The 24,150-nt window shown below is 49.7% G+C and overlaps 1 protein-coding gene and 1 long non-coding RNA gene across 4 annotated transcripts in view; one reads left to right on the top strand and one right to left on the bottom strand.

Moving 5' to 3' along the window:
- LOC115938604 (uncharacterized) overlaps nt 1-4,994 on the top strand; it is a 34,323-nt gene extending 29,329 nt beyond the window's left edge. Inside the window, exon 6 of the long non-coding RNA XR_014139069.1 lies at nt 4,830-4,994. This is a non-coding gene — a long non-coding RNA (uncharacterized LOC115938604). The remainder of the gene's footprint in view (nt 1-4,829) is intronic.
- PAXIP1 (PAX interacting protein 1) overlaps nt 1-24,150 on the bottom strand; it is a 42,616-nt gene that overhangs the window by 10,873 nt on the left and 7,593 nt on the right. For all 3 annotated transcript variants that reach the window (XM_081799786.1, XM_081799785.1, XM_081799784.1), the window contains exons 3-12: nt 22,634-22,747; nt 16,925-17,563; nt 10,827-11,427; nt 10,101-10,195; nt 6,826-6,921; nt 5,767-5,904; nt 4,989-5,110; nt 4,406-4,590; nt 3,384-3,427; nt 1,482-1,552 (exon numbers count right to left, since the gene is read on the bottom strand). In XM_081799786.1, coding sequence (XP_081655912.1) covers nt 1,482-1,552; nt 3,384-3,427; nt 4,406-4,590; nt 4,989-5,110; nt 5,767-5,904; nt 6,826-6,921; nt 10,101-10,195; nt 10,827-11,427; nt 16,925-17,563; nt 22,634-22,747 — 2,105 coding nt within the window. The remainder of the gene's footprint in view (nt 1-1,481; nt 1,553-3,383; nt 3,428-4,405; nt 4,591-4,988; nt 5,111-5,766; nt 5,905-6,825; nt 6,922-10,100; nt 10,196-10,826; nt 11,428-16,924; nt 17,564-22,633; nt 22,748-24,150) is intronic.

Here is a 24,150-nt window from a genome sequence, read left to right as displayed (position 1 = left end):
GGGGGGTAAAATCGGAGGGGGAGACGAACCATGAGAGACTATGGACTCCGGGAAACTAGAGGGGAGGGGGGTGGGGAGATGGGTTAGCCCGGTGATGGGTATTAAGGAGGGCACGTTCTGCATGGAGCACTGGGTGTTATATGCAAACAATGAATCATGGAACACTACATCAAAAACTAATGATGTAATGTATGGTGATTAACATAATAAAAATAAGTAAATAAATAAATAAAAATGGAAGCTTAAAAAAAAAAGGGTGGCACCCTTTGGGTGGACGCCCCGTCTCGCTGGTTCTGCCAGGATAACCGTTCCTAACAGGCCTGTTCTGGGTCCACGTCAGTCACTGAGGGGGTGTCCCGGCAGCTGCAGCCTCACAGGCCCTCTGCCCCCTGAGCCCTTTCTTACACAAGAGGCTCGAAACAAGCTATCGGACTTAAGCAAACCTTTTAAATTAAATCAGTATTTTACATATCCTTAGAATTTTCAAATTCCATTTTCAGCTTACATTTGAGACCGTCTAGATAAAGTAATTTTTTAAGGTTTATTTGTGGATTTTGATGACCATCTTAAAACTATGTAATCACAGGAGCACCTGAGTGCCTCAGTCGGTTAAGCATCCAATTCTTGATTTCAGCTCAGGTCTGATCTCAGGGCCGTGAGACCAAGCCCTGCGTCAAGCTCTGCACCGGGCACGGAGTCTGCTTGGGATTCTCTCTCTCCCTCTGCCCCCCACCCCCACTGCTCATGCTCTCGCCATACTGAAAATTTTATATATATATAATCACATAATTAGGATGTTAGTGAATACTTCCATAACTCAGACTGTGATGTGGGGGTGGAACGCGTAGGATGCAGAGCAGGGGAGAGACGAGGGGAAACTGGTGGCTGACTGCAGAGGGCAGCCCAAGCAAATCAACTGTGGTTCACCACAGGCAGCTTGGAAATAATGGCTTTTCAAGAAAGCTCCCTAGTTCATCCTGTATCTGGGGTACCTTACTAATCAAACAACAGCCAGAACTTCATTACTGACCCACACCGGCCAGCCAGGTCTTCAGCAGGTGAGACCAGCGCCACCCCACACGTCCTTCCAAAGGGCTCTCGGCCCCTGCCCACCTGGGCCATGGGGCGCAGCCAGAGGGCACAGTCCTGCGCACGCTGGTGCGCTGTGGCCAGCCCCGCCAAGCCTCCCACCTGGTCTGCCACAGCAGCTGTGCTTTACTGAGGTTCTGATGAGGTTTTGCTTAAAAAAACAAAAAACCCAAAAACAAAAAAAAGATTCAACTTTTTTTTAAATAAAAAAAAAAATACTTGTCTATCCACCTTTATGTCCAGTAATGAGACAGATCACAACAAAGTTGTGAAGTAATAAGCAAATCCTATTTACTATGAAAATGTTCAGAAGTTTCCCCACTTGTGACCAGTTTCTAAAACGGACCTGTAAACAATAACCAACCACAGCAGATGTAGGGGATCCTTCATACCTGGCTCTTTTGGAAGAAGGCTGGATGTTGGTCACTTCATTCTGTTTCAGTTTGGGAGGTAGTCTCACACCCTGTAATTAAAATATCACTCACTTTCAACAATCTCACAAGTAATACAGGAGCTTCTAAGAGATTTATGTGTCAAGTAACCAAACCCTCTCCTACAACATTCGTGCTCTCCACCGCATCGAAACTAGCATTTGCCCAGGAGAGTGACAAGGAGGTCACCACCCAGGAGCGGGAAGGCTTTCCAGAGAACCTGTGTGTGACTCTCGGCCTGCCTTCCAGGTTCCCCAAACCCTCCCGGTCCTCAGGGCGTCTCCGTCCCCCCGCCGTACATGCAGTCCTCCACCCTCAACACCGCACGGCAGTATTCACTTCAAATGTGTTGTCCTGTGTCCCAGTTTGGAATTTGGAAAACGTTCTCAGTGCAGTTACATCCCCTAAAAACTAACACTTCCTCAAGTAGGAATTCTGGCTAGGACGGTTCACGGATGAGCAGCTCTGCTGGGAGTGGGGCAGCTTTTCCAGAGCTGCTTCCAAAGACACTGTCTGTTTCACTGTCCGAAGCCTCCCCTTTCCATCTTCTAAATACTGCTGCCGTATGCAGACAAGCCCCAGAAGTCCGCGTGTGCACGGCAAACGCCTGAGACCCGCTCGCCCCGCCAGACCTGGGGCCAGCCCCCTCCTCTCAGCGCACCCGGACAAGGACACGGCCTCGGCCCTCACAGCCGCAAGCACTTCAGGCGTCCCCAGCACCACACACAGCAGCAGCAGGAAACACGCAGCGGGACGCAAATGAGGGTAATGGGGCTGCTCTGTGACTCTGACACGGAGCTGTCTGGGCCCCGGGGACCTGGGAGGGCTCCTTCTTGAGGACCACGTTCCCAGCTTCATCCCGAAGGCCCCCGTAACGCTGCTTTCATCCACATGAATTAGAAGAATATCTGCTTTTGCTGATGTGTCAAGAGCTGCTCGTGTTTTCTTAAAATCATCATTACTAGTTTAAGTAAAGGGGAAAAAACCCCATGTGACCACGTTATCATCAGCATGGAGGGAACAGACTCTGAACGATCATCCTCGGCTTCCAGGTTAAATCTGGAAACAGCACGGCGGATCCTCACGAATCAGAACACAGGCTGAGCTGTTCCTTGTAACCCTGACAAGAGCACGCTCCTTGGTTAGCTGTTTAGGGGACACAGAGCCTCCCTCACCTCCGCAGCTCCCAGGGATGTGCTGAGCGTCCGTGCACGTGAAGTCCAGCAGTGAAAACCCCCAGGAGAGTATATATGGTAACACGCACGTCACCCCCAACCTTGAACTGCCACCACCACGGAAACCGCGGCTGTCCTCACAGCGGCGGGCACGTCAGCGGTGACAGTGACCAGGAGGCAAGTTCTACAGTGTGACGTCACTGAGATGTGTCCTGGAAACACAGCCCGAAACGCCATTCGTGTCCTACCGTCACACCTGACCGATGGCCCCACCCAGAGGGCAGCCCAGCCTTGTTTCCTAACCGACCGTCACTGGCATTCCAACCTGCCCCCCTCCCCGTGTCCCCTGCAGCTCAGGGCGAGTCGGAGCTGCTGGGGCCGCTCTCAGGGCTCCCGCCCCGCGCACAGGCGCACGTCCTACTCCCTTCCCCACCCCACCTAGCAGCCACACAGCTCTCGGAAGCCAATGGGGCTCCTCTGCGTAGAAGCACCCACGAGTGACGATACCGCCAATTAAGGGGGGAAAGGACCCAGGGCATGCTGAACATGTGTGACAGGTGAGAAGATCCAACCTTCATTTGCTGTGTGGACAAATTACTTGAAGAGTTTGTAACTGACAGATACAGATCTATGCCTACGGCGATATTACAGGATAGTGACAGCCTAGGCGACTAGGCCATGGACGTACCATCAGCAGCTCCGCCGACACTTTCAGCGGGACTCTCCAAGCATCTAGAGAGAGAAAGAAGTTATTTTTACAACAATACACTGCGTTAAGTGGAAAAGCCTGCTTGGGAAACCCTTTTCTGGGGCTGGTAACCTTAGACACGCAGGTGGCTTTGTGGACATTTATCAAGGATACATCAAAGAACCATGCTTGTGCTAAAAAACCCTTCCAGGACAAGGGCAGGGGAGAGCAGCGAGCAGCTGCCGGGCCTGTGCTCGAGCCTTCTCTAGGTGAGGAGCTCTAGGACAAACAGCAGTGCAGCCCACTGTGGCCGCCGGCAGCCACGTCTGGGAACCACCACCACCCGTGGCGACGGGAGGCCAGCGTGAAGGACCGCAGCACATCCCCCACATGCTGGCCAGGCTCAACGCTTCAAGGAAGGACGAGGAGTCGTTACAACCGTTTCATTTCAGAATGGAACGCAGACGGGCACATTTGTTCCCGGGACGGAGACTATGGCTTAAACTGAAGAGCCTTCCCGTGATTAAAACCGTCTGGAAATCAAACTGAATGAGCCTTCTGAAAAGCGAGCACACTAAAGCCGAGTCTGAACGACCGTTTTCCTGAGCGGACGTCCTTGAGCACACACAGCACAGTTGAGTATTGTAACGGACCCCGGGGCAGGGGTCTGTGCAGCCGGGCAGCCGGGCCCGACAAGGGCAAAGGCAGGAGACGGGGAGCTCGCCTACAACTGAAGCAGAGAAAGCCGAGCACGGGGCACGGGGTGGGGGCGTTTTAGAGAAGCAGTCATCGGCTGGAGAGACAAGGCGCCAACGCTTGGAGTGCTCCTTCCATCTGTGAGCGTCTGTTAAGACGGCGACCAAGACCATGGAATCAACAGACCTCCTGCGCGGGGTGGGCAGAAGGAAGGGAGTGTGGGAAGGAGACAGGAAACGGCAGGAATTAAAAACGACGGGACAGCTAACGCCACGGCTGTGCCTCGGGGAAATAAAGGCGGCGGGAGCACGTGAAACTCCACTCACCCAGAAGACTGAAAACCAAGTGCTGAGTCGGGGCAAATGGCTCCTGCAGATTGAACGCCGTGTAGCGACCATAGTGGATCTGCCTCAGCGCCTCGAAGTTCCCCAGCAGAATGTCGCCGAGCCACTGCGCGTTCACACAGGGGATCCTCCACTCCTTGGCTTTTTCATACTTTAAACCAGTTGGTCTTTTTGGGGGGGAACAAACACATTTTACAAAATGTTAGGCTTGTCGACGCTGTTGAACATAACATTTCTTTTCAGTATGGTACCGCAAAACTAGCAGGGACAGCTCGGCAGAGCTGACACGCCCCCCTCATGCTGGGTCAGCAGGTCGTCCACTAGTTCAGTAAGTTTATCTTATTCCCAGCACCTCACTTAATTCTGATCTCATTAACGCATCCAATTTCGTCCCCGTGTTTTACAGGTACTTCTGCTCGTATCAAACCCAGCACTGCCATTCTTCTAACAGACCCAGGTTCGCACACTCCCAAGAACGAGGCAGCCTGCGGAGCCAGCCCCCGTGGTGCGCGGTGTGGCCCGGAGGCCACCCGGGGCCACACCCGGGCCACGGAGCCACGCTTACTCTTTGCAGATGAGCACCGTGTTGCTGCGGCAAAGGTAGCCCGTGTACTTGGCGCCCGCCAGGTAAGCCATTAGCTTCAGGTCGTCTCTGTCACTGTCGACAAATCCAGTCACAGAAATAATCTAAGCACAAAGAGAGCAAATAAGGCCCAGACGCAGCAGCATTTAACCCGTGAACGCTTGCTTCTCCGTGCCTTGCTGTCTTACACACGCGTTTCCACTCTTTACCTGCGTTCTGCACAGAGGCGGTAACGCCCCTCCTACGAAAGTCAAAACCAGCCTCCTGTTCATGGTCGACAGGTTACATGTGTCGCCATCAGACGGGGAGCAACGACCATGACGTCAAATATGGGAAAACCTTTCTTGTGTTAACAGGACACTGTTCAGATCATTTTAACAAAGCTCTTTTATTAAGCATGTAAAAATTAATCGGCCAGCTCGTCATTCTCCTCACTGATCGCAATTTGGAGGTTATCGGAGCGAGAGAACCTACAACTACAGACACAGTCCCACCAGCAGGGGCCACTCCCAGTGCAAGATGCCTGGTTTACTTTAGGATTTTAAGTAGTGTCAGAGATTTGAGAGCCTCGGTTAAGTTCTGCCCCACGCAGGGAACCGTGACGGTTTTAAGGGACCCAGGAAATGAGGGAAATGAGGGACTGGCACCACCGGGCCCTGTCGAACTAGGCCGGAGGGAGCATGCGGGGACAGGGACTCAGAGGCCCACGCAGGAGACAGGAAGCCCCTGCAGGATCGCGAAGCAAAGGGATGTCCCTTACGTGCTGAGAGCAGGGCTTTCCTCCTGGGGGGAACGCCACCGGGAAGTGGAGGGCACGGTGAGGCGGCACTAGTTTCTTCTTCTTCAGGACCATGTTCAGCCAGTGCGCGGTGACACACCTCTTCCTTTCCCTGATCGCCTGCCAAACATAAGATTACAGGTTTGCTGGGCTGGGGTGCGTGTAACTGCAGGATTAAATACCAAACGGTCAGGTCGTGTAACTACAGTGACACCGTCGTCAGAAGCCCCGCAGGGACTGCATGACACCGAGCACTCGATTTACCAAAGTGACAAATGACAACAGAAGCAGGCTGATTTTCACACAACTAAGAATGGGACTACCTACACACCAACAGCCTGCAACAGGGGACGAAAGCAACAAATTTTATAACAACCTTAAAAATAACTTTGATCATGGATTGATTAAAGTTTATGATCAAAATTAAAATTTCCCTTAAGAACACAGAGGGCCCCAAAGAGAACAAGTTCGAAAAAGAATAATTGCCCACCTAAAATTAACCACAGAGGAGAAAAAAAAACCTTCACAAGCATTTCTATGTTTTCAGTTGGAAAGTGGATCCAGTGCATGGTTCCAGTGTTTAAGAGGAGTTTCTGGGAGGCCATTCATCACATAGCTATCGACAGCGGCCTGTCTCCCAATAACAACATCGTTAGGAGAGAAGGGACTGCAGGGGACGGATCAGGTGACACCCCGAGAGTGCCAGTGCCCTGCAGGGCGTTAGAGCCTCTCCATCCAGCCCTGCGTACACAGCCCCGCAGCAGCAGGAAATCCTGCTTCCGCCCCCACTCCGTCGTGCTGCTCTGAATCGAGTAACAGGACTGTGTCCTTTCCTTAACACTTCCTCCGTGCTCAAAGACAGGCCAGGATTCCACCGACTTACCTATCCCACCGAAGATCGATGACAATTACTAAGAAGGTACGTCCCTACTTTCAGAGGCACAAGGAGTCCTTTCCAAACACACTAGTCTCTAGAAGCCTCGGACGGTCCATGAAAAGGGACAGACCTGTTGCAGTCACGGCTGAGGCGACCCCACTCACCTGTGCGTACATACTGCTGACCTGACTCTCACACAGGAGATGTGTGCACCGGCTGGAGAACGTAGGGTCCACGGCACCGCCGTGCGTCTGGATTATCTAGACACACACAAGACCCCAAGTCGTAACCAGCTTCAAGTACTCAGGAAAACAGAGTAGAATTATAATTTCAAACTAGACTGCTATCAAAAAAATCCATCATTATTTCACCAAACGATGTACGATGTGTATTGGCTGTATTTACGGGATTTCCCACCCAGCCCCATAAAACAGAAATGAACTCCAGCGCTCACTGAATCTGAATTTCCAGAAGGAAAGACAGAGAAATGGAACGTCCTCTTTCTGAAACAGGGTTTTCCCAACCTGGCGCAGCGGCTGTTTTAGGTCAGCTCATGCCGCACTGTGAAGAGCAGCCCCGCGCTTGGTGGGACGTGGGTCACACCCGGACCTGCAGCCTTGGAAGCCAACAGTACCCCCCAGGTGTGACAATAACAACTGTCTTCAGACAAGGCCAGATTCTTAGCCCCTGGGGGGCAGAGCCACCCTGGTTAAAAACCATTTTTCTAAAGGCAAAAAAGAAAAAGAAGGCTGACGTTAGTGAATACCAAAAACTGTTAACAGCAGACTCCGAGTTGGGGGTGAGCAGCTGCTCTGTGTCGGACTGCGGGCGTTCAACGCGGCAGGCCAGCGAGCGTCACAATCCAAACAACTGTGCACCAGACAGACTTCCACTGGCTGTTAAAAGAGAGGTGCCCCGCAAAACAATTCTGCTTCGTTTACTTTTTAAATTTCGTTATCCTAGCAGCTCGCGCACATAGTTTAGTAAGGCATGATGAAAATGGCATTTCCCACGCCACTGGTTCTCAGTCCCCTGAAGCAGCCAAACTCCGCGCTCTTGCTGTGTCTTCCGGTGATGACTAACGTACCCCACCTGGCCTGCATCTACACCCCTGCCCCCAGCCTTCCTCAGGTGGCTACATCACCATTCGCGTGTAATTTAATCCACCGGAGCTCGGCCTCTGAGGCTGCGGCCAGGGCTCCCACCACATCTACCACCGCAGGATGGTCCAGAGCCGGACTCCCGCCCTCCCGCCTTTCTCTTTCTTTTCTCCGTACCTTTCCCTAGGTCACTCCCAAACCCTTCAGAGAATACCACGGTGGTTAAAACTGCCCACACATCCCCGGATGTGCCTCCCTTTGGATGTGAGCCTGATCCCCTCGCTTGGGTACGGGCTGGCCCCACGGGATACGGAGCGACCGCGTATGGCTTCTAAGACACAGTCGGGAGACACGCGGAGGCTTCCCCCCTGCTCTGCCTCAGCTCACACGCCCTGGGGGGAGCCAGGGCCACGCCAGCCCTATGGAGGGGCCCGTGCGGCCAGGCCCGGAGGCCTCCTGCCGACAGCCACGCAGCGCGCCAGCGGCCCCCGTCATCCCGCCGACCGCGCCGTGGCAGAGAGCCCGAGCCCCGCGACCCCGCGGCCGGCTGTCCCACCCATGAGGAGACGCTGGGGTGCCAGGCGTCGCTGCTGCGAGTCACTACGCTGTGGGGGGCACCTGTCCCCCCGCAGCAGATGGCACAGCGTGTCCCTCACCGATAAAGCCCGTCGAGCGGCCTGGAGGCAGCGGCCCCCACCCCCACCCCTCAGGGACCGCTCTTCCTGCCCCAGCGGAGGCCGGCTCCCCGCTCCGCTCACCGTCCCATCTGTGCGGCACATCCCTCCGCCCTCAGCCCGACAAGCCCTCTCCCATCTCTGCGTCAGCGCCGCTCTGGGGACCGCAGGAGGGACAGCTGACCGTGGAGGTGTGAGGAGGCCGTCCTCCCCGGGGCCCGGGACGGACGGACCGCACACGCCGTCCTAGGCCGCAGTCACTTTCCCTCAGAACTGCCTCCGGCCGCCCGAGCTGCACCTGACGCGGGGCGCCCCGGGCCCTGGTCGTGAGGCCGCTGACCCGCTGACCGCGGCGCCCTCCTCACCCCGGCTCTCCCACTCCTGTTACTTAACGCCGGCCCTCCCGGACTAATGCTTTAACCTAACAAAACGAAAGCAAACTTTTCTCTACCTTTTCTATCTTCGAGTTATTCTACTGCTTTTTAGGACAGTTTCTACACAAGACCTCCTAACACCTCCGTGATTTTTGAATAATTTTCTGCAACTGTAATTCTCAAACAGGCCTCTCCCCGTCCTCCCTCTGACCACTGCCCCAGTTCAGGTTACTGGCATCGCTTCCCTCTTCTCCCTTAATTCAACATTTCATGATTTACACGTGCATCTCTGCTCTCTCTGTGTGCTTTAATAGCTACAGGGAGAAAACGCCAGTGTCCACAAGGGATGGCCCAGCCCGGAATATGTGACTTCCCGTGGCCCCACCCCCAAATGCACCACCTGTCTACTTGGCCGCTCTAGCTGGGACACCCTCCAACACCCACTCCTACTTGTCCTTTAAGGCTGAGTTCAGGAACCACCTGTTCCCACAGACCACTTTCCAGGGCACAGACCTCCCACCCAAAGGGGGACGTTCTGTGTCATGGCTCGCCCTGCACCTGCCGTCCTGCCTCATCATCCCCTCACAGACAGCTATTTCTCCAAGCGAGACAGTTTTCTCCACCTTGTACGCTCATCAATATTCCCTACATCTTACAGCATGCTCGGCACAGAACAGGGTTTACACAACAGGAATGCCCAGAGGGAAGCCCATTCAAGGTGTACTTGAAGCACACTTACTAGACTTGTTTTTTTTCTTTTAAATTTCAATCACTTTGGATTTGTGGCACTGAAGGGAAAAGTATTTACTTCCCCTCTTCTTTAAAGGCCACCGTACAGAATAATGAACACAGGGACCACAGCCCCACCAGCAGACTAGCGACTGTGAGGTCCCTTCGCAGCTGGAGAGGCTACGATTCCCCAGCACTTGCCTCTGGAGACAGAAACGACTAAGGAACCGAAGTGGATGGTCCCTGGTGCAGGGCACCAAAACCCTCATGTTACTCTCACAGCCCCAGATACATACAAATAATTTGTGCCCCGCAGAATTTAAGAGCTGAAAGAAACTGAAAAATGACACAGTCCAACATTTTCCCCTTACAGCTAAACACCAAAGCCCAGCCCAGAAAAGTGGTTTGCCCAAGGTCACAGAGAACGTGAATAAAAATGCCCGTAATATACATTCACAACATAAATATGCGTATGTCAGGGAGGGCAGCCAGATGAATCAAGTCCAGTCCACATCTGGAGGAGCATTCAGGACAAAGTTTTTCTTCCTCAAGCAAAACTTACCCTTTTCCAGGTGGCTAGCAGCTGCTTATCAGACATCTGCTCCGGATAATCGGCAATTGCAAACACACAGCCCAGTAAGAAGCTTTCTTCCGGAACTGGCAGAGATTTATACAAGAAAAGTAAAACCCCGTGAATATGAGCATGTGTGCACAAAAACTAATAAAGCGTTCATTTTGCTGAGCTCAATCTGAATTTACGAAGTGAATCACTCCCGATCAGGACACGTCCAGCCAGAGCGGGAGTACCACACTGGAAATACTGCGAGGAATACACTAGCCAGATGCCTGTATTCATGATTAGAAAACAGAACGAACGAGTCTAGGGCACCTGGGTGGCTCAGTCATTAAGCATCTGCCTTTGGCTCAGGTCATGATCCCAGGGTCCTGGGATCGAGCCCCGCATCAGGACAGGGAGTCAGGAAGCCTGCTCTCCCTCTCCCACTCCCCCTGCTTGTGTTCCCTCTCTCGCTGTGTCTATCTCTGTCAAATAAATAAATACAATCTTAAAAAAAAAAAAAAAACAGAACCGACGAGTCAAGGCCTGGTGCGGACTACTCTGCGTCCACTTCGAGGGGGACGCCGTCCCCAGTGGCAGACCGTACACCTGCTCTATTGTTAGAACCCGGTCCTTCGCTGGGTGCAAGGCTCTGAGATGAATCCTCAGCCTGCCCTCAGCCCCCCTCTCTCAGCATTTGGGGGAAAGACAGACAAACCCCACAGGACTCACTTTCCACTGCTGGGTCGTGTCCAAAGAGCTGGTGCTGGGGCTGCTGGTGCGGGGGCTGCTGGTGCTGGGGCTGCTGGTGCGGCTGCGGGGGCTGGTGCAGGGGGTGCGGGGGCTGCGCCTGGGGCTGCGGGGCCTGCGGCGTCTGGCTCTGCACGTGCTGCTGCTGGTGCAGGCGCTGGAGCTGCTGCTGCTGGAGCTGGGCCAGCTGGTGCTGCTGGAGCTGCTGCTGCTGGAGCTGGTGCAGCTGCTGCAGGGCGTGCTGCTGCTGCAGGGGCTGCAGGGGCTGCTGGGGCCGGTGCAGCGGCTGCTGGGGGAAGGGCAGCGGCTGTGGGGGGAAGGCGTGCGGCGGCGGCTGGGGATAAGGCTGCTGGGAGATCTGTGGCTGCGGCTGGAGCTGCAGGAGCTGCTGGGCGGGAAGGTGCAGCACCGGGGGCGGCGGCGGGGGCGGCGGTGGGGGCTGTGGCGGCTGCTGCGGCACATGTGGCTCGGGAGCCACCTTCACCTGGCCGAACAGCACTGCGTTGGCATTTGCGTGGCCCTGCTGGCTGTGATTCACCTGCTGCTCTAAGTTTTTTGTAGGTGCGGAAAGGGACTGTAAGATCTAGAAAACAAAAATTAGGCAAAGTCATTAGCAATCGTTACTGAAATGTACTCCTATTCCCTTCATGGAGAGAATACGAGCATCTCCTACATCTCCTTAATGTTGAACGAAACAGAAGGCACCAAACAACTTCAAAAATAATAGGGCGTTTTTCTTTTATATTTATGAAAGCATCACCAACTTCAATAAGGTAAGTGAATTCCTATTCTGAGACCACCAAAACTTGAAAATAAGTAAAATGGAATAAGCTAATGACTTAGAGCTGACAAACATACCAACTCACAAGGCTGATGTGTTCTATAGACCAGAGTGACAGGGCTGCAAAAAAAAAAGGAAAATAAAACAAAGGTGTCCTACTTACTCCCGGGGGCCTGAGCGTGAGTCTCGGTGCCACCATGCAATGTGCCGCGGTGCACAGCGCCCCACCTGGATCCCTTCTCCCTCCACAACGCTCCACAGACTTCTCCTAACCCAGGGATGCTCCGGGGAACGTCAGCGGACCCAGCAGCCCTCAGCCTGACCCGAGCTCCTTTCCAACAACAAAAGCGGCCCAGTGAGAGGCAACATAAAGACCACCCCCAAGTGAAAGCACCCGACATGGACAGCAGATAACCCCACCAAAGCCACCGGCACCTCCTCATCTGTGGTTACCCTGCCCTGTGCACTGGCACGCTCTGTCAACAAAAGGGGAGAGAAAAAACACCAACAGCAGGTTTGTTTAAATGGTAAACATTCCCCCAATTGAGAAATCATCAGTACAGCTGGTAAATTAGCCTTCCTCAAAAAGGACTTGGGGCTCTTTAGATGGAGCAAAAGTGTTCTGAGCTAGAGAAAAACCCAACTAGCCAGACTGTTTCTGTTCTACTTCATTCTGCTTCACAATGACAGGAGTAAGCGGAGAGCTCTGTCCAAGCTGAGGGATGGGAGTGGGCAGGACAGGGAGTCAGGAGATGCCAGAGTACCAGATGGTGGGTTACTTTATTATCCTGCACAGTGCTGAATAAAACCAAAGAAATGTTCTACAATGAATTTTTTACTCCAATATGCTCAAATAGCAAAAATTGGAAACCATCTTCTGATGGTCATGAGAACTATAACAAGGGCGCCTGGGTGGCTCAGTCGTTAAGCGTCTGCCTTCGGCTCAGGTCATGATCCCAGGGTCCTGGGATCAAGCCCCGCGTCGGGCTCCCTGCTCAGCGGGAAGCCTGCTTCTCCCTCTCCCACTCCCCCTGCTTGTGGTTCCTGCTCTCGCTATCTCTGTCAAATAAATATTAAAAAAAAAAGAGAGAACTATAACAATCCAATAGATTTTACTAAAACTCAAGAAATACAACTTAACCCCACTAAAAGCACACTTGCCATTTAAATAAAACTCTAGAAATTTAATCTTAACATAAGCCACAGCTATAAGGAAATCTCAAATAGGATCTTAAAATATTACCTTCCACTTAAATAGACTCCAAAACATAAAGGTCATATAATTTGCAAAGTTAACAGACTCTGGATTTAGTGATGAAACATCGGGGCTTAAAACTGAAGCAGGTCAAATACGAGCACTTGGTACAGCTGTCCGTGCAACCACCTCACCGGTAAGACCTCTAGCTCTGTAAGGAGTTCTCTGCGTACTTTAAAAACTGCTCAGTGGAGCTCGAAACAGAAAAAATTTTTTAACAAATTCAAAATAACAGGGTAACAATTTCTTCCTATGCTTTAAAGTATTAAAAAATACCCTGTGAAGTGGAGGGAAATCGGCCTCAGCATGCACCACACCCAGACAGCAGAACAGCAACTGCGAGGCTCACACCTCCAGAGAAAACCACGTGGGGCAGGATGGCAAACACCTGCTTGTATTTACGTGAATCAACCACGAGTCTGTAAGCACAGAGCAGAGTCAGGAACAGTGGCTGCTTCTGGAGGGGAAACAGGAGTAAGGGGTGGGAGGGAGTTTTTCACTTTATAGCCTTGGATGCCATTTGAATTTTTAAAATTTTGTACATGTATTTTTTTTTTTACTCTCAGAAGTAACAACCCATGTAAATTTGATTGGTAGTAAGGAATAAAGACCTGTCTGCCACAATGAGCAGGGTCGAGCCGGTCATTCACCTCGCGCTGCCTGCCCCTGTGCCCCCACCCCCAGATGAAAGGGGAGCTCTGGAGGGTCCAAAGATCCTTCATGTACTCTCCACAGCCGGGAGCCCGAGGCTGCCCCTCTCAGCTCTCACGTTTCAGAGCAGCCTGGAGGACTCTGCAGGAGGCCAGGAGGCCGGGACACTTTCTGTGTGGTGACCATGAGCTGAGAAGCTGGGGGAAGCCAGGCTGTGAGCACAGGGCAGCTGGGAGCAGATGGAGGTCAGGACAAGAGCACCGGCCAGTGAGACGGACACTGGCCTGGAAAGCCGGGCACCCGGCAGGCCAGCCAGTGAGAGGACTCTCAGGACACCTCCTGTCCTCATCAGACGGCATCTCAACCCTCTGATCTGCCTCTGGCTGAACACGTATGTTAGTCCCGAGGAATCAAAGAAAGAAGATTCTTAGCTGCGTGATCACATAATTTGCCATACCGCGAACAGTTTTTAATCAATGTCAAGTCTGAATTTTTCCTTCATAGTCTTTAAATTACTTACTTATTGAGTGCCCCAATACATAAAGAATTACAATACAAACAACTTGGCTCCTAACCACTAAAAATCTGCAATTTAAACACATTTTGATGGTTAGCTATATCCTTCCAAGCCCCGATCTAATTTTAAGCTAAATCTGTCTTCCATTTGTTAACATTTGAAAAATTCATTTTCTTCACATCTGGTGGCAGCAAAATGTCCTAGGTTCTTACACAGCTGAAAACTCAGAAAACCTCTTCACAGCTGCTCTCCCTGGAGCTGGGCCGGGCCCCCCCTGCTTCCCGCCTCACAGCACATGGCGAGCGCCAAGCCGGCTTCTGACACCTCTCCTGCAGGGTGCGCCCCAACTCCCTGGTGTGGTCACTTATCTCCACCTCACATGAGATTATTCCATATCCAAATACTAATTTAGGGAGCGAGGGACTCAAGGCGACACTACAAAATACAGTAGCAAAGGCCAGCAGCGATCCCCAGCACTCTCTGCAGAGCCAGCAAATGAAGAGCAGGGAGCACGTCTGTCCTGTCTGAATGGCTGACCCCGTTCCTGATCCCTCAACTCCAGGAGGTTACGGTAAGCGAGCACTCCCCGGGCTGGCTGCGGGCTGCAGGCTGAGAGAGCTGAGCATGCCGGCTCACCGAATCCTCACGTCTCCTCTTTTCATCTGCACAGGACAGGTCTGCCTGCACGCCCCAGCCTCTCCCACCTCAGGGACACCACCATTCCCTGGTTTCGGACTGCCTCCAGGCTGTCTCCCTGCTGCCTTCTCCCACCCGCCCCAAGCCCCTGGCCTTCCAGAGCTTTCTGACCACCACCTCTGCTCCCCCGACAGCCCCCTGGTGCTGGGACCACACTTCATGGCTTTGCCACCCACTCCTCAGCAGGGGTGCCACTGCCCACAGACCCCCCGACCACGCTCTCTCTGCGTTCCGTCTTCTCCCCTCCCCTCTGGGGGCCCCATGGGAGCATGGGCAGCACCTGGACAAGCCTGGTCGTGCCGTGCTCTGACCACCTCACCTCAGGGACCTTCTCCTCAGCCCTCACTCCCAGTCACCCTCCAGACTGTCCTCTATGCAAACTCAGTCACCTCCTGGGCCCCAGGAAGTCAGAGAAAGTGCGATGGGACAGGGGTAGTAAGTACGGGTGTGGAGAGTGAGCCCACCAAAGGCGCCTCACTGCAAAAGGGGAAAATGCGGTTCAGCCACCAAGCACTGTCACCATTCAGACTGCAAAATACGGGCTCATCCACTTCTTGAGAAATGCCAAAAATCCCACTTTTATGAAGAATCTCATGATTTTGGCAAAAAAATTCAAAAAATTATTTGGACCAAACCAAAGGTGTCAGGCAAAAGGTGACTTCTGTCAGTTACTGGCGTGCAACCCTGCTCTCCCTCTGCCTTTCATCTGCAAAGCCAGCAGACATCCAAAATCGCTAATTCAACTACACCAGGCTCTGACCGCCTCTGCTCTTCCTCTTCCTTCGTCATCATCCCTGCCCCTCCACCCCCTCCTGACTTGGTTACCATCTTACTCACTCTTCCTAACATCCCAAGCTAGGTCGCCAACCTGAACTGGGTCCTAACCAGGTCCAACAATACTGTTTTCCCAGGATCTCTGTATCAACTATTCCAGAATTTCCCATTCTCCTCAAGCCCGATTACCCCTCTTCCCCTACACACGTTGCTTCATGCCATCTTAATTTTCTTCCTTCTGATATCTCAAGAACGTGTTTTCTTTTCTTCGACCTTATTCTGGATGACACCACCTTCCAGAGTCTCAAGAACCACATACTATCAGTTCCTCACTCAAGTCAAGGGAGGGAGGACAGGAAGAAAAGAGCATCTTTAACATGCCATCTCCAATAAAAGACTTTTTAAAACCACCACCACCACCATCATACTCAACAGTGACACCGTCCTCTACGGTAAGAAATACATGTTTGGTCACCCTTCCTAGAGCCCCAACAACTTGTTCAGAAGGTGGCCTCGCCCCTTCGGGAGAACGGTTACAGGTGCTGGGGGCACAGACCCCTGCAAGCGCTCCAGCTCTCCCCATTACATCAAGTCTCACTTTTCTTTCTTCCCTTACAACACAGCAAATTCACGCCTGCTTCTGGGTCTTCACAGTTGCTGTTCCTTTCGCCTGGAACTCTCTGCCCCCAGCTCTTCCCATGGCCCCTTTGTCATTCACACCCCCTCCATCATAAGGCCCTCCCGGACCACCTCGTCTAAATAGCCTCCTTCCCCCAACGGCTATTATATGACCCCTTACTACAGTCTTCAAAACACCCAGACCTACAGAAGCCCTTTTGTTCATATTTGTCTGTCTTCTCCACCTGAAACTTGTCTTTCCTATTTGCCACCTTGTCTCCTTGACCTATAGAAATGTACACAGTGGCCGATATACCACCTCAACTACTTTCTTTTAGTTTTAAATTGAAAGACATTATCTACTAAAACTTTTAAAATCCATTCCGTATCAACAAGCTCCAATCATAAAACTACCAACTAAGATGAAGGCTTCCATAATGAACGAGTAATCCATGTTATGTCATTTCCCTACCGGGAAGTTCGTCATAAGCGAATAAGGAGCACCTGGTCAACATCATGCCTCTCTCTGCTGCCACTGCTAACTTTAAGTTAAGGAAGAGTGGAAACCCTTCTTCAGGGGCAAGCACTCTAGTCACCGGCATCCTGCTGGAATTTGAGAGACAATGAACTATGCACACACACAACTGTAAAGCAAGCTCTCACACAAATACTGCTTGTAAGTGAAGTGTTCTGAAGAAGCAGAAAATACTCAACTATACTGAAACAGACTATAAAACCCAACTCTAAAATCCGTTCTTTAAGCTTCCGTTCTTTAAAGAGTGACTTACGTGTGCTACATTTGACGGTCGGCTAATCTGCTGAATATCAGCATTATTAGTAATGTTTCTCAGTGTCCGCACAGCTGGACTCCAAGTAGCGATCAGTTCTGATCTGTCAGAACTTTGGAGATTCTGTCCCGAAGCCATGAGGTTGCCCCGGGCCTCAGGGGGTAAGATGTTGCCGGGGACAGGCGGCACGTTGGCACACAAGTTAATTAGGCCAGGCTCCTTTCCCGCGGGCAGTCTGCGTTTCGCCGAAGCTAACTGTGGGACTTCAGCGGGGGTCCAGTTTAAATTTCTCTCTTGTTTTTCGGGTGATGAATCCGAAGAGTCGTCAAACATCAACTCCCCTTTGGATTTCTCAGTGTTGGATTTGGGTGAGAACTGCTGGTCCCCTGAAGGAGATCCTTCTTGAGAACTGGCAGGGCTTGATTTTCCATCTGAACTACCCTCATTTGGGGACTCCTGTTCCTCATTTTCTACCTCCTCCTCCTCCTCTTCTTCCTCCTCCTCTTCCTCTTCATAAATAATAAGTCGAGGATGATAAAATGCTTCATCCTTTTTGGTTTTTTCAGATACACAATCCAGGACCCAGTCAGGGGTCACGATTTTAATGCTTGCTCTCTTTAACGCACATTCATATTTCTCCTACAAGCAAAGCACAAACACACACAAACAAAGCTGTAAGTTTTATCAAATTCCCCAGAAGTGTGAATTTAAAAACAGAACTTTAGGACAGGCACACGGCTGAAATGTTCAGCACCTGTAACTGTCATTTCATTCACAGAAAAGCTTAAACTCCTTTCAGACGCAGGACTAGAGCCAAAATGAACCACAGATCTACGATCTCAGGCTGGCCTCATCCCCGCAATAGTAGTCGTAGAAGATTTTGTTTAAAATGAACTTTTATAAAATATGGTATTTTAGGAAAAAGTAGAGCTAGCAATCCCATGGAAAATTCTCTTACAATGAAAATAGTTGCCACCTCGTCTAGTTTTTATTTGACAACTTTACAAAGCTGTACCTGCAGGGCAGAGCTCCTTCAGGACATCAGACACAGTCACGGGAGGGTGGACGACTTTTCATGGGGAGGCTTTCCTACTGAGGCATCTAGAGTTTATTGAGCTCACTCCACACAGACACAAGGGACACAACACATCTCTGACCTAATGAGGTTTACACTTAGCTTTGGAGAGAAAGCAAAGGCCAGCGAGAATATGATGTGAAGCCACGGCTGAGTGATGTGGGAATAAGACTAGAGAAGGGCTCCACTGGGTGAGCCGCATGGCTCAGGGAAAGCCGCACTGCACAGTGAGGCCTGGTGGGGGTATTACTGAGCAAAGCGTCCAGCCCCGGGAAAAGCGGGTCACAGGCAGGGGCTCTCTCTCCTGCAGGTAAAGGTGTAGAACGGAACAAATCCCAAAGGAAGAAAGAAATAAACGGGAAATAGGAAGCGGGGGGGGGGGGGGGGCGCCTGGGTGGCTCAGTCGTTAAGCGTCTGCCTTCGGCTAAGGTCATGGTCCCAGGGTCCTGGGATCGAGCCCCGCATCGGGCTCCCTGCTCTGCTGGGAAGCCTGCTTCTCCCTCTCCCACTCCCCCTGCTTGTGTTCCCTCTCTTGCTGTGTCTCTCTCTGTCAAATAAATAAAATCTTTAAAAAGAAAAAAAAAAAGGAAGCAAGGGTAATAGGATGCAGGAGCTCTAAAATCCATGAGCTGGTAACCGTGGCTCGCTTTACTAACAGAATCTCACGGCCCTGCTCCCACAGCCCAGGATAACAGCAGTTCTCTGGCACACACGTCATTAGGGCCCTACACTAAAATCTGTTTCCTGTCGAGGGGACCAAAGGTGGCACTTGCTGCTTACAGTCGGGGCAAGGGTGACAGTCACAGGGCTGCCCCGAGGTGCAGGTGCCGGACAGACGGCCGCTCTCAGTGTGGCGAGGCCAAAAGCACTACCGCACGGCTGGGATCTGCCTCCCAGGAAGGAAGGAGACCACCCACATCTACGGGATTTCACTTTGTTACTGCTGAGGATATTCTACTTTAAACCTTTTTAAAACACAAAGAACACCTGGTCATGGGAGAGCACACAAATAACAAGTGAAGCAAAAAGAAAACGTATAATCACGACCCCACGATGAGCGATCACCACTGTGATTATTTTTGTTATGAACATATACGTATATACATACATACACACTGAGAGAGGCACCCTTCTGTCGCAGCGTACAGATACTTTATGATGTGTTTTCACTGAATGTCTTACGAACAACCTCCCACGTCCATATGTGCACTTCCACATTGGCACTTGGTTTTTAACTTCTTAATGTACGTTGTCAAAGAAAGCTGAGAGCGGAGACAGCCATGATAAATCCCTGCACCCGTCACTCAGCTCCAGTAACCTTCTGAACTCCTGCTTGGCCTGGCTCCTCCATGACACTGTTCACACACCTCTAACTGATAAACCTCCACCCTCAGGGCCTCCACGCTCGCTATCAGGCCATCTCACACCAACAGCTTGTACGTGTCACCCCAAGCCCGCCGCTGTGCTGCCCAGCTGTATGCTCAGGCAGCCCTCAGTGTCGCGGGCTACTGCTCAGTCACCTCCAGCGCCACTTAGTTACTCCAGTTGTTTCTACTCTTTATAGTGTTTTACTGCTATGAAAAACTGCAGTTAAATCTCAACACACATATCCTAAATTGTTTGTGTAAGCTGAATTCCCAAGTTCTCGAATGAAAAGATGCAAAGTACTTTAAGGCTTCATTATCTGTAACTACATCCCCCTCCAAAAGGGCCAAGCCACCAACTCCATAGGACTGTGTCGATTCACCCCCACCCCCCACCCCGCACGTTTAACTCCTTGAAACTACACTGTGTTTACACCATGACTGAAGTGACAGGTTTTCTTATTAAGATACAAGTGTATCTTGGGACACCTGGGTGGCTCAGTCGGTGAAGCGTCTGCCTTCAGCTCAGGTCATGATCCCAGAGTCCTGGGATCGAGTCCCACATCGGGCTCCTTGCTCAGTGGGGAGCCTGCTTCTCCCTCTGCCTGCCGCTCCCCCTGCTTGTGCTTGCTCTCTGTCTCTCTCTCTCTCTCTGACAAATAAAATCTTTAAAAAAAAAAAAAAGATACAAGTGTATCTTAAACTTACCTTAAACATATGTGTTGAAGCATGTGGGGACAGCTAAATGCTTAACTCAAAACTACGGCATGTATCAACCGTAACATCTTTCATTAAGATAGAAGCATTTGTATACTCGTGTGCAGATGCCCATGAAGACGGCCACGTGCTCACCTGCGCCAGGCAATGTGGGCAAGTGATCACAGTACCGTGCACCTGGAACTAACACAGCACCGTGTGCCAATGGAAATTAACATAAACATTAACAAAAATAAAAAAACTTGGTATTCTTTATTCTAAAAATCATTCTGAAATATTTAAGTATGAAATGTTAAATCAATCCTCCCACAGTAAATAGAGATGACTAAGTCTTTATAGCAGACTAGAGACTTAATTTCTTGACTACCTGTCCCAAAAGAGCCAGAGCTGTCTCACGAGAACATCAAGTCTGGATATATACCAAAGCATTTATAAACTACATAAGTAATACAAATATACAAGATGACCTAATAACAGTTTATATATTCCATTTTCCAAGGTAGAAAGATGTTTGTTGAAGTAATAGGAAATAAATTTTTTATATTCTGTTAACAAGTAGCAAAAATAAAACCACTGCCATGAAGTGCAGTTGCTGAGCATATTGGACATCAGAGAGAAACATCTGGCTTAGCGCTGGGATCCACGTCGGCAGCCCTGGGTTCTTCGTCTGCAGAGTGTGGGCCCTGAGCACGTCAGGAATGACCTGCCTGCTTCCTATACAAACCCACGCACAACACTCAAGTCAAACACGGTATATTTCATTTGGGTTTTTCTCTCCCTTCTCACCAATGAGTAGTTTTTGTCAGCGAAGGACAGTTACTGCTTAAACCAAGGCGACCCAAGAGTAAAGCACTGTCGAATGCCTTTGCCAGGGCTAATCTACCAGCTCCGTCATTCTAATTCTTGAATCCTCAAGGTTACAAGTTATTCAATGTCGCGGACCCAGGCGCCAGCACTGAGGCTGCTGGGGTCGGTGGGGGCGGGGGCCGGCGTGGTGCCACCCCGGCAGGTGCGCTTGCACGCAGAAGCCTGCAGCGGCCAGGATCGAATGAGCATACTTTGTCCTGTGGATTTTACTAAATCCCTCCGTTCTTCTCCACTTCACTGAGCATTTTTAAAAATTCAAGAGTATGAAAGGTAGTTTCGCTATGACATTTAAACATTTCTTTGTTCATTAAAAAAAAAGATTTAAAGAGATGCCATTGATTTTTGTGTGCAATCAGCTGGTCTGTTTGATAAACCCACCCCACTCATATACTGCCTCTTAAATTATCATCTGGCTCTTCAGAAGTATTGCTCATCCCTACAAAAGCTATAAAAACTTTGTTTCCTTTCAAACTACCACCTAAAATCAAATCATTTACTTTTAGCCATAAATTATAAAATTTAATATAAAATAGTATAACCAAAGCATACTATATTTCTTAAACTGTTATGCAAAATCTAATTTTTTACTCAAATAGATTTTAAGATTCAAATCTTAAATTTTCACAGAAGACGAGTCTTCTTGGTTTGCGTGGCTTACTACGTTAACAACCACACCCACTGGCTCAAAATTTGCTGTCAGGAAACCAGGGTGGTGCACGGCACACGCCTGTGGATCGGCCCTGCTCAGTCTCAAAGCCCCTGTGAAAGGGGTCTGCCCGGCAGCGCAGGAGTGTATCAGCCCCGAGCCGTGCACCGGGTGGCGGCGCCCTGGCCTGGGACTGCACACGCCTCGCTCCTCCCACGGCAGCTCACCCGCGTGGAAAACAGGAGGACAGCGCTGATTTAGACTGAAATAAGGAAAAATGGAGGGGATACCAATATGTGGAAGGTTGACTCGGCATAAATACACTGGTCTTGCCGCTCAAAGTTATAAATAACTGTTCATGGGAGGACCAGAGCTTGGCTTCCAGAGAGCGGTGGTTCTCAAACTCTCGTGTGCATCAGAATCACTGGGAGAGCCTGAGACAGGTGACTGGGCTCCCCACGCGCCCTCGGGCAGGCGTACAGTCTGCATTTCTAACAAATCCACAGGACAGGCTGATGCTGCTGACCCGGGGCCCCACTTGGAGAACCAAAAGTCTGTGACCTCACCAGGGGTGAGACACAGGAACCCTGTACTATCAAGATAAATGTGTTTTTATATATTCTAGATTATTAAAAAGGAAACAGACTTGAAAACGTCACCAAATACACGTTTACAAAGTTATCCTCAGTACGAGGCCTTTTTAAACACTGTGAAGCACGAAGACTAAAATTACATATTTTCACAAATAAAAATGAACTGAAGGTTGACTGGATTTGAAAGGAAACTCAAGGGATTCGAAAAACTTTCCCATTTTCTCCATGAAATAAACCCACGTTTCTCTGTATTTAGAGGTGACATCTGGCTCAGCATTGGATTGATAACCCTCGCACATCCTCTGTGGAACGAAGCCGGGTCTAAAGAATACAAACTGAGAGAACCAGCTTTTGTACATGGAATCTAATCACTAATTTAAGAGAAATGCAACAACAACATGTGACTGCTGGAAATACGGACAAGGAAGACGAACGTGAAGCACTTACCCCCTTCGGTTCTGGAACGACCAGATGCGTGCATTTCCTGTCCAGCTGTAGCTGACACGTTCCCCCGTAGAAGGTGAGCAGAGCCCACAGGGTACTCCTGTCATCAGACGACACCTGACAGAGGGGTACACACACATTTCAATCCACGCAGGGCTATCATTAAAATACACTCTAACATCGTAACAATTCTGCTCGATCTACTTAAATGAAATAAACTTAAGGGTATTAGTGGGGAAAATAGATGAGCTTTTCGCTATTTGCTTAGCATAACAAAAACTTTCATTCCTATCATGATAGTTTTATAGACATCTTTTTTTTTTTGCCTCGTCACCAAATGAATAAAAAAACTTATATCCACGCTCCAAAAAAATGGAGGATTATTTCAACAAAAGTGATAGGGAAAAAAAGAAGGAACTAGTACATCATCCCATCTTACAACTGTCATGTTTTAAAATGTTTAAATAGCAGTATCAAAATCATTAAGGAACTCCTTAGTCATTAATAGATAAATACTAATTATGAAATGAATAAAATAAAAAGATAAGAATAGTTCTTTGTAAGCTCAGGGAAAAACGTAATTACTTAACATAAAAGGAAATAAGGCAAACATAAAAGGAAATAAGGCAAGCATAAAAGGAATAATCCTTATGCTTGCATAAGTAATGAAGTCGACTCCAGATCAAAGGCTCATGTTGGAAAAGAGGCTTTCACTGGAACAAAAACAGCTACCGTTTACTGCCTGCCTACTATGTGCCAGGAACTGTGCTAAGCGCTTTGTAAACATCCCTAATCTTGATGACCACCATGTGAAGTCGGAATCATTAGACCCATTGCATAGATCAGGAAACAAACTTACAAAAATTACAGCTAATCATCAGAAAAGCTGGCTTTTAAAACCCAGGTCTGTCTAAACCCAGGCCTATCTGCATTTTCCCACTGTTCTATCCTTCTCTAAGGGCAGTTACTACCAAAAATAATTTCTAAAAAATAAAGTTTTAGATCTAAAAGACAAAAGAAACAAGAAAGGTAAAGGTGTGTTAATTAATTCTAAGGTAATCATTTAACGAAGTAAATTTTTTTCCTGTTTAATTTATTATAAATTGAGAGTTAATGGTTGTTAAGAATTCTGAACACTGTCTCATGTTAATTCTGTAAAGTATTATAAACAGCATGTTTTTAAAACCTGCCATTATTCAGCTCACCAGAACTCTAACGTTTTACATCCACTTTCATCCAGTTTACAAATGTTTCTAGAAATTATTTTGCATTCCACACTACTGTGACTACTAGTAAGAACACATTAATTTTATAAAATGACCTTCAAAAATCACTATTTTATATCTCTTTTAGTCAGTCACTGTCACATTTCAGAGACTGGATCAGAAAATTGTTATTTTTACTGAGGCTTTCACGAAAACATTTATCTCCTGCGGCGTTTGGAGAGGTGAGATTTAATTACATGATAATACAGACTACTCCAATGAATCATTATATCATCTTTATTAAAAACGAAATTA

The sequence above is a fragment of the Leptonychotes weddellii genome, chromosome 12, assembly GCF_054177405.1.
Source record: "Leptonychotes weddellii isolate Sample4059 chromosome 12, ASM5417740v2, whole genome shotgun sequence".
Taxonomy (NCBI): domain Eukaryota; kingdom Metazoa; phylum Chordata; class Mammalia; order Carnivora; family Phocidae; genus Leptonychotes; species Leptonychotes weddellii.
The sequence above is the reverse complement of the archived record's forward strand: the minus strand, read 5'-3'. Positions and strand labels throughout refer to the sequence as shown.